This window comes from Quercus lobata, chromosome 4, assembly GCF_001633185.2.
Source record: "Quercus lobata isolate SW786 chromosome 4, ValleyOak3.0 Primary Assembly, whole genome shotgun sequence".
NCBI lineage: Eukaryota > Viridiplantae > Streptophyta > Magnoliopsida > Fagales > Fagaceae > Quercus > Quercus lobata.
In genome coordinates this window covers 47,122,284-47,133,327 of record NC_044907.1, presented here as the reverse complement: position 1 = coordinate 47,133,327, position 11,044 = coordinate 47,122,284, and the positions used below count along the sequence as shown (strand labels likewise).

The 11,044-nt window shown below is 31.7% G+C and overlaps 1 protein-coding gene across 1 annotated transcript; it reads right to left on the bottom strand.

The window, feature by feature from the left end:
- Positions 1-4,678: 4,678 nt before the first annotated feature.
- On the bottom strand, positions 4,679-8,301 carry LOC115985345. The gene is made up of 4 exons (XM_031108293.1): positions 8,002-8,301; positions 7,386-7,544; positions 7,097-7,262; positions 4,679-4,803 (listed from the first exon to the last, which is right to left on the bottom strand). Exons 1-4 carry the CDS (start codon positions 8,272-8,274, stop codon positions 4,679-4,681), a joined length of 723 nt encoding a protein of 240 aa, XP_030964153.1. The 5' UTR covers positions 8,275-8,301.
- Positions 8,302-11,044: the final 2,743 nt, after the last annotated feature.

Genomic DNA, 11,044 nt, shown 5'->3' with positions numbered 1-11,044 from the left:
TTCCATTCCTCTTGTACATTTATAATGCATATCACTGCTAGTGGAATTTCTTGGAAGGTCACTTTGAATTATAGGTTATACACTTGACCTATGCTTGGCTTATTTGAGGAGACAATCCTCCTTGGATCACCTTTCCCAACCTTTTTACTTGCATGTTACTTATGGGACTTTGAGCTTAACGCCCTTACTACTGCTTATTCGTCCTCAGACACATCAACGTCCTTGACCAAAGCCTAAGGCTCAATATACAATCCTGGGCCCTTATCTCTACAGATAAATATATTGTTTTCATTCCTAAAGTTTGTACGAAATTTATTTTTTGTCCCTAAACTTAAATTTTTTTTTTCATCCCTAAATTATTGAAAGTGTAACAATTTCTTTTTAAAAAGCTGATTTAAATAGTTTAAATGAGAAAATATATACAAAAAATGACATTTTTTAATAGTATATGGATGAAAAAGACTCTTTAAAGTTTATTGGCAAAAAATGTAACACCTTGAACAATTTATGAATGAAAAAGAACTTTTTAATGTTTAGAGATGAAAATAAAAATGGATGCAAACTTTAAGGACAAAGATGATTTTTTAGAATTTCTCTTATTTACCGTAGTTGGTTGGCCTAGGGTTTGGGTTTGCAATTCTATAAATGTACTGGTGGCAGCAGAAGCCTATAATAACTTGGCCCATAAGTGATCCACAACTTAGGCGACACATGCCAGGCCCAATGGAGGAAGAAAAAGAACCTCACATTAAATTCGCAACTCCACTTGAGATTGATGTTTATGACCTATATTTTTTGGGCTTCAAGGCCCTAAACTACAAAAGGCCCAAAATCACAAATTGATTGATGTTTATGACCTATATTGAGTTTTCGATATTTTAGAGTTAAAAAAATAGGGTCGGTGAGAGAAGAAAATAAAAAATGAGAAAAGTAAAGTGACAGTTATGAATGAGAATGAATATATAAATATTGAGCAGACATTACTCCATGTCCTCTTTCCTTTGACGAGGTGTAAGTTTGAGTCTTTGAGTTGGTCTTCTCTTCTTTTATGTGTATGTGTGTTTGTTTGTTTGTTTGGGTCTCTGTTAAAATTTTCTTCTTCTATGAGGTTCTACCCTGCAGTAACTGTGGGATTTTTTTTTTTTTTTTTTTTTTTTTTCCGATAGTTGGGGGAGGGAGGATTTGTACTTTGTAGTTTGTATATGTCTTTTTGCAAATATTACGGATGGTTAAGTGTCAACTAATTGAATTACAAGATTTTCGACAAATATGAAATTAAACGATACTTCAACAACAATATGAGTAAGGTGTTTATCAATAAATTTAAGAATATAATTTTTTTCTTTTTATTTTTTGGGTAAAATCTTATTTTGATTTCTAAATTTTGCTAAATATATTTTCTATTCTTAACTTTGTAAAGAGTTTTTTTAATAATTTAGAAACAAAAAAGAGAATGAAAAATATATATATATATATATATATATATTAAAGTTGAATGATAGAAAGTGAAACATTTTTAATAGTTTATAGATGAAAGACGAGTTTTTTAATAGTTTAGAAACGAAAAACAAACTTTTTAAATTTTTATTGATGAAAAAAAAAAGTTTTGGTAAAGTTAGAGACTAAAATAATATTTTACTTTTTATTTTAATAGGGTAATTACACACCCTTCTCTTGAAGTTTTTATAAAATAACATTTCACCCCAAACTTGAAGGGAAATACCACTTTCCATAAAACCCTCTTCCTCCCAAAATATCCACTACAAGCTCTCTATGAGCTTATAGTCCATGAGTGCATGAACCTCAACCCCTTCTCCTCTAACATATCCAAAAATAAAAATAAAATTAAAAAACAGAAAATCAATATCCCTTTGAGTTTACTCGAAGTGAAACACTTAGGGTCTTCATATTACGCCCTTACTCATGCTTTATTATTTTCTATCATGGATAATGTAAGGACCGAGTTTGGATCCCTGACCTAAAAGATGAACATGCTCAGGCCCAAAAAGCTCAAAACAATAAATTTGTAGAGAGTGGGTTGGAAAATTGGGCTATAATGAGTTAGGTGGCAAACTAAGTGGATTCAAATGACAAGAATAGAAGGATAAATGGATTTCAACTAAAGAAAGTCATTCTCGGAGAGATCCGAGGAGATCAGTTCTTATATCTTTATCTTAAGTATGATTACAAATTTATTTCCTAATTGCTACAATGTTTCTCTTTTCATTTTTTTCTCCCCCTCTTTCATGGAGGGTCTTTTACATTATATAGTCCCCTTTAAACGATCCTGGTTCTCCACTTGTTGATCATCTAAGCCACTACTTGAGTGCTTGTCTTATCGGACACCTGCTTAATCCCTTTGTGAGTTGGGGTAGTCAATACAACATTATTCAGGGGTCCTTTTCACATTAATGCAACCAGAAAGTTAGTTACAAAGCATTTAATCCGGTGGCAGTAGCCTTTCCCTCGACGTTTCTAAGTTTCCATTCCTCTTGTATGTTTTTAATGCACGTCACTGCTGGTGGAATTTCCTGAAAGGTCACTTTGAATTATAGGTTATACACTTGACCTATGCTTGGCTTATTCGAGGAGATAATCCTCCTTGGACCACCTTTCCCAACCTTTCCACTTGCACGTTACTTATGGGACTCTGAGCGTAACGCCCTTACTACTGCTTATTCGTCCTTAGCCAAAGCCTAAGGCCCAATATACAATCCTGGGCCCTTATCTCTACAGATAAATATATTGTTTTCATTCCTAAAGTTTGTACGAAATTTATTTTTTGTCCCTAAACTTAAATTTTTTTATTTCATCCCTAAATTATTGAAAGTGTAACAATTTCTTTTTAAAAAGCTAATTTAAATAGTTTAAATGAGAAAACATGTACAAAAAATGACATTTTTTAATAGTATAGGGATGAAAAAGACTCTTTAAAGTTTATTGGCAAAAAATGTAACACCTTCAATAATTTATGAATGAAAAAGAACTTTTTAAAGTTTAGAGATGAAAATAAAAATGGATGCAAACTTTAAGGACAAAGATGATTTTTTAGAATTTCTCTTATTTACCATTGTTGGTTGGCCTAAGGTTTGGGTTTGCAATTCTATAAATGTACTGGTAGCAGTAGAAGCCTATAATAACTTGGCCCATAAGTGATCCACAACTTAGGCGACACATGCCAGGCCCAATGGAGGAAGAAAAAGAACCTCACATTAAATTCGCCCTTTTAATGTGAGTACACAACTCGCACCAATCGGTATTTGTCCACTTTGGGGAGTCAGTCCCTTACGGTTTTGTCACGAAGGGGTAGGAGCTAAGGATTTTTGCCATGAAGTGATTGACACCTAGGCTCACCCGAGTCCCACATCGCCTAAGTAACCCTCCCACTCATGGTCGCTCCAGAACTCCACTTGAGATTGATGTTTATGACCTATATTTTTTGGGCTTCAAGGCCCTAAACTACAAAAGGCCCGAAATCACAAATTGATGAGAAATTAGGCCACTCAAGCCCAAAACTTGTACATTGAACAAGGAAACCCATTGCATATGTTAACGACGAAAGAAAACCCACAACAAAAGATAGCCTAAAGAAGGGCCCAATGACTCCCAAGATCACAAAGTAGCCCATGATGTGAGACTAATGTTAAGCACCTAAACTATTCATGAAATGTGGCCTAAGTCACAGCCTAAGTGTATGATGGGCCCAACCCATTAATTTACAGCCCCAGAAGGATCAGTTTGGTTGGATTCTAAGTGAAATTTGAGTGGATAGTTGTTTGTCGCATGCCTATAGTTAGCTAGTTAAATGTGTTCGCTAGGGATACATGCACCAAAAGGGTCAAGCCCAGGTCACCCATTGTAGTGCATTTAGTATCCTTGTACTTACTAAATCCATCTCCCAAATGCACTCCCAACTACTTCTTTTGTCCAGTGAACCTAAGTTGAACCGCTTCTAAATTTTGTTGTGACATCGTTCAATTTCGCTGAATGTATATTTCCCCTTACAGTTAGTGCAATGAATTACTTTTCCTCTTTAAATTGCAAATCTCGACAATAAAGCTTATGCCACAAAATTCATTTAGATGCTCATTGTTCAAGACAGTTCAAACCAAAAGTGTGCTCCATGGATGGAACAGGCTTCCTCACCACTATAAAAAGGAGGAAACCATGATTTGAAAGAGTGTATACATTATTAGACGTGAAAAATCAAAACCCAAAACTACATAATAGAAAATACGAAGTTGGAAAGAGTTCGTTTTCATATCTTGTGTAAAATGTGATATAAATTAATTAGATTTTATTTGAATAAAGCATAATACCAAATATATGTCTTGGTGTGTAAATTTCAAGAGGATGTTGAGGCCGGTAACGAAGATAACTTTTAGGCATTAAAGATTATTATATTAGCATGTTTGTTTATTTTTTATTTTCTTAAGTAAAGAAGAGGAAAACCAATGGTTGGAACCCTCCTTTGGTGTTGTTTCTTGAGGTCAATATTGGTCCTTTAGAATGGGTTATACATAAATTTGGTGATATGGAACAACATCCGAAAATGCTAACAAGTTTTAGTTATACCATCCCAAATGATCAATTTATTTAATTCCTTTATTATTATTATTATTATTTTCTGCTAATGGGAATTTTTCTGCAACAAGGATATCTCTGTTTAATTTGACAATTAGTATGTCCAATCCTTTGGCAAACCTAGCTCATCAGAAAGCTGATGAGAATCCTCCTGGTTTTCCATAGCTTCCTTTCCGTTGTCGCGTTTCTTTTGATTTGCTGCTTGCCCCTTCTTCCCGCCTAAATGGAGAATAATAATATCAAATAAAACTTGTGTACAACCTTATCTTTGTAAACATTATAAAATAAATTTAAAAATCAAATCTAAGTATTTTGCAACAATGTAAAAGAAGAAAAAATTATCATTTAGTTATCTACATGATAATTTCCACACTCTTTTTGATTTCTGTCTGATAGTGATGGGTACATTTATTTTTTTCAACTTTTTGAAAAAAAAAAAAGATTTAAAAAGCTGTTCTTTGAAAGAAAAAATTTTAATTTAACAGCATGGTTTTAAAAATTGGACTCTAAATGGTCTGGTAAAACCAAGAAAAACCCGTCAAAAATAAAAAACTTGACCAAATTCTAGTTCTTTGACCATCTGATTTTTAAAATTATGTTTAAAATAATTGTACTTTAAAAATGTAGTTTCAAATGAGATGTAATTAAAGGAGACCAATCAGGTAAGTGGATTGATCTCTAATGGAATCACAAGGTTTAAGTGTTATCTAACAAGCCAAATGATAGTGAAATAGTTAAATTTCTAATAAAGGCTCTATTTAATTTGCTAAAATTAATGTAAAACAATGGTTTTTTTTTCCTTTTCCAATATGTATTTGAATAGTTAGTAGGTAATTTATATTTTAGCATCAATTCTGGTAATACAACTACCTATCCAAAAAAATTATAAATTCTAGTAGTACAACAAAAAATCTGTCATTGTAGACTTTTATTTCTTGATAAATGTAAATATAGTGTGGAAAAGTTGGGTCATTCTCTGTAGTAGACGTTATAGGTTGAAACTATTTCTTAAAAAAAGTTAGGTCCAATTCAACCATACAATCCAAAAAAGATCATTTTAAAGGTTATTAAATAGGTCTTGGTTTGATAGGTTCCAGTTGGCTCAACTGATAAAATCTTTAATGGTTGTATAGGAGATCTGGGTTCAATCCTCGTCTACACCAAAAACTGGTTGGTGTCTTGGTCTGATGATAAAGAACTATCATTAAGAACGGACACTATAAGTTGAAGCTCACTCAAAAAAAAAAAAAAAAGGTCTTGGTTTGGACTTTGAGTAGATATAAGCCTGAGTTTGACATTAAGTATGACATCTCTATCGAAAACACCCAAAACAACTTAAAATAAATCTAGAAATAAAATTTATTTTCACAATTATTGATGTGGTTTATTGTAATTAATGTTTAGGTGAACCAACTTAATTTAACAATAAATCCAATAACATGAATTTTTTTAACAATTATTGACCTAACTTACATAACATATTGTAATTGGTGTATAATAAAAGTGATATTAATTTTTTCAAAAAATAAGAAAAAAGTGATATTAATGATATGCCCATATAAAAGTGCAATTATTGCCACCACAAAATCCATATGCTTTTGGTAATACCATAACTTCTCAAAAACCATATTTTCTTCTATTATTAAAAAGAGTACTTTTATAAGTGCTTATATAATTGGGTTATGCTAATGAGTGTTCTTAGGGTAATAGTTAACAATATATTTTTTAAAAAATTTGATACCACTTTTATGGAAAATGAAAAAAGCTGTCAAAACATTAATCACTTTTTTTTTTTTCTTTTCTCATAAAAATTTTCTTTAAATGGACTGTTAACCATTATTCTAAGAGCATCTGTTAGTATTTCCTTATATAATTTAGGATACATAGCATGATCTCACATTCCTTCCTCTAGAAAGAGGACATAAATTATTTAAATCATCAATAAATGAAATCAAGTCAAATAGATACTACTAGATTGTGAAGATATCTTATTCATTAAATTCATAGTAAGGTCTACCATAAATATATGAAGAGAAAACATTATATTATCATACTCTGGAAATACCTAATAATTTTTCCATAGTATTAAAAACTATTTAATGCATGAGTACAAAAGGCTAAAAAGGAAACACAAATATTAATGCAAACCTATTTTAAAATGAAAATCATTTGATTGAACAAAGGCACTCTAGAACTACAACCTTTATGGTACCATTTTTTATAACTATCCCATGTGGCTGGCTATAACGGTCTACTGTCTACTAAACATTAGCATTATGGATTAGGCCATTTTAAGTTCCCAAGGCTACACAGCCAAGTATCACAAGTGGATTAATACAAGATAAAAAGAGAGTGAAACAGAAAGACATGCAGTTGTAATTGAGATTTAAGAACAAATCAGCTTCCAGCACATATAAGAGACATGATGTAATGATGAATCGAATTTGTAACTCACTCTTTTTCTTTTTGGCATTGGTTATCCAAATTTGGTTATTAAGGAAAACCCCAGTACCTCCTGTTGTATCTTTAGGTCCCTTAGAAGAGTTAGTGAAACGGGGAAGAAAGAAACCAGTTCCTTCAGATTTTGCAACAAAGCCATTCACTTCCTCTCTAGCATTCACTGACCACGAGTTGTTTTGTTTCCCAGGAAAAACCGGAGCTCCATTTTTCCCAAAACCCTAATGATGTAAGACATATAGTAGTGTGAGTACTTTTTCCTAAAAAATAAACCCCAAACAAAAAAAGAAAAATAAAGGGAATCAAGAAGGAAATATAGAACTGAGTTTTTATAAGTATTCCACCTGGATTTGAGTTGGATTGAATGAATCATATTGGTGAATATGGCCAGAAACTCGAGGATAGGCACCGTCCCAAGACGCGTAACCGTCAGAAGCTGGTACTCCACTACCAATTGCACCATTGCCATCTGGCTTAGTACCAAGGAAACTGTCATGAGGTTGCTGTTTTATGTGGGCAAATAGAGATGAGATCAGTTCCATGTATAAATCCAGTATGTATCATATAAAAAGAGGAAAACAAATGAAAATTGAAAAAGCTAGAAAAATAAAGGCAAAAAAAAGCACAACAAATATTAAGTCCACATGGAAGTTGCTTCACAACTCACACCAATGGTAACTCTTGATCATATAAGGAAAAAACAATCAAGAGAAAATAGAATTAAAAAATGCTAAATCTGTGGTATTGTTAATTTGGCCAAACATACCTTAAATTACCACATAAAAATTTAAGGAAGTTACATGGTAAAATAACTTTTAGGAATAGAATTATAGTCGTGAAGAAAATATATTATATTTTTTCCATTATCAATCATATTTACTGTTGTGACAGAAAAACAAATGAATTAGAAAGAAGAAGAGGGAAAAAAGCAAAAAAAAAAAAAAAAAAAAAATGTAAGACCTCCAAGTTGGGCTGAATTGCAGCAGGTCCAACATGATCATAAGTAGCATCATCAATGTCAGTAGAAACAATTTCATGTAAAACATCAGAAGGTATCCAGAGCTCTCCATCTTCAGGGTTTGGAGGAAAGTCGGCAATGGTTCTAGACATGGACAGAAAAACAAGGTACAAAAGGATGAGGTGTTTAGGACTTCGAAGCAGTGTATAAAAGTACAGTCGTAACTGCCAAAGCTTTGTGATGAGAAAAGAGAGAAAAGTTTCAGTGTTACTCATATAGACCTTCGGTTGAATCACACTCACCCCTAATTTTTAAGTGAGCATCACACTATTTATTGGATGACTGGTGATTGAACTGAATAAAAAACCTGTGTATTAAAAGAACTAGAGAGTTGAGAGAAGTCTATTAAAAAATATTATGTAATTTATTAAAGACTAATTATGAGATAACATTTTCCTATTGTGTGCTGAAGCTTGAAATGGAGGATGCGAGATATAAACCCTAGACATCATGAGTATACCAAAGATATATCTAATTATGCTACAAGATTCTTGACTAAGCCTATTGAAGTGTAAAGCTCTAATGAAAAATAAAAATGTAATTCATGAAAAGTGATGAAAATACTAAAAACAATCTTTTTATAGCCTTTTTCAACTCTTATATGAATTAAAGGAAATTACAAACCACCCAACTATAAACAAAGAACTCCTTAGAATGTTTTTGCAAAAAAAAAAAGAACTCCTTAGAATGCATTTGAAATTGTCACATTCTAGATTACGTACATTTACTTTGTGCCAAACTCAAAATTAATACTTCGTTTTTTAAGACCACCTCATCCAATCATTTTTCTTAAAGAGAGAGAGAGAGAAGAAAAATGTCATAATCATATATATATGTTTGGCCCTAAAATTCAATTTATTGAGTTTAGTGGCGGCACATATAACTGATGACTGAATCATGAGTGATCTCAAATTATAGTAAATGTGAAAAAGGAAAATAATAAAATATATGAGTGGTTGCCTGAATCAGTTATCGATTGCAATGTTTTGTGTGCATTGATACAGATGATGCAGAATCCCTATTTATGAAGTAAATTGATAACGCTTAATGTAGACTACTTCATTTTGTTGTTTTTATAGTATCGTTTCTGAGAAGATGCTTTACTATACGTTACAACAAAACCTGACATTAGGTTACAAGACTAGGCTTATATTTTGAGCAAACTTATTACTAAAATTAGGTAAATAACTCGTTCATTGCACAGGATGGGGTGCGTTTAGCAAAATATTTGTTGGTACTTTGTCTTCAAAATGGTTTTCAATATGGTGATAACTTTAAATCAACAAATTTTCTTCTTGGGCATTGGATACATTTTACTCCTTCTATCTTCTTCTTTTGGGGGGTAAGGATTATAATTTTATGGTTTTTATTATAAATAATTTTTATAGACTCCGAATGTATAAATAATTTTATAAATACCTTCTTTGGATAGTTTACAAAGAGTCAAGAATTTGAATTTGACAAATCCACCAAGGATTTTAAACCTAAAATAACTTCTAAACCTATAGAATTTTAGAAATTTATATAACATACTTAAATATTTATGAATTTGAAATTAAGACATTTCAAATCCATCACTTTAAAATCCAAATCTAAATTCAAATATTCAAACCCCTTGCTTGAAATATCCCCCCACCCCCCCTCCTCCTTTAAAAGAAATTCACCAGAATTATGATTTAACAATTAATAAAATAATTAATTGACCTTCTTTGGAGAAGGATGCACTTATTCTAACTATTTTGCTGCCATTGTTGTGCTTATATATGTTCTATCTCCAAACCTCAAATTACCTGTTGTCAAAAGGTTGAATTTATTATTAAAATGAATAATTATATGTTTACATTTTACTAGTAATGTAGATCTTACATTGTAGACTAAATAAATTGTGTAATATAGTAAACATTTGTTTAGTCTATAATATGAATCTTACATAGCAAGTACAATGTAAACTAAGAATTTTCCTATTAAGTAAAAAGTGCATTATGAAAAAAGGAAGAGAAAGTGGTAGAGATTTTGAAAATGGACAGACACAACAATTTTGGGGAAGTGAGACGTATGCTGCAGTGAATGATCAGCTAATGCTTCAATTGAAAAATGGTAAGTACTCCACTTGCCTGAAACGACACCGTCTTGCAAAATTAATATTTAGTCTTATTGGAATAAATTCACCAAATTTATAAGAAAAAATAATTAATAATTAGGAACTTAAAGGTGGCCTTTTTTCACATTATTTACATGGAAATGTGCTTTTTTTTTTTTTTTTTTTTTTAAAGTACAGGATCTATTGTGGACGTCCCTATGGGAGAGGCTATGCTAGGGTGTTGTGGTCGACACATTGGGAGTACCTATTGATGGAAGAAAGGCTCTAAGCAATCACAAGCAACAATTTTTCAAAGTGAAAGCCCTTGGGATCATTGAATGTAAATTTGTACACCCAAATACGACTTTTACTGAACTATTTAAGTCTGCATCAATGTTCATTCATCATAGTGATCATCTAAAAAGGAAAGGTTTGGGAGCTTAATTATGCTTAACCTGCTCGCCATTGGAAACGAAGGCCAGTGATTGTACTAGCCAATCTTGTTTGTTTATAAGTATAAAATATGGATTCTTTCATCCTTAACCCTTTTGTTCCAAAAGGAAAAAACAAGAAACAACACTAATTGGATGATAAATTGAGTCGGACTATATGTATGGAGTGGAGAGGGGAAACCTCCATTCAAACTTGTATAGGTTTTAAATCTATCTTACTAATAATAAGAAAGGACCAAGCCAAAACATACTCCTAAAAAGTTGTTGGCTTTTCAAGAGGTTTCTAGAAACCTTTTATAGTAAAAGAAAAAAGTAACTAACTTTTTTTACCGCTTTTAATTATATTTCCTGTGAAAGTAATATTAAAATTTTATTAAAATAGTTCATTAACAAATATCCTAATGGTATTCGTTAATATGATCCTATATATAATTCTCTTTGACAAAAAATGAC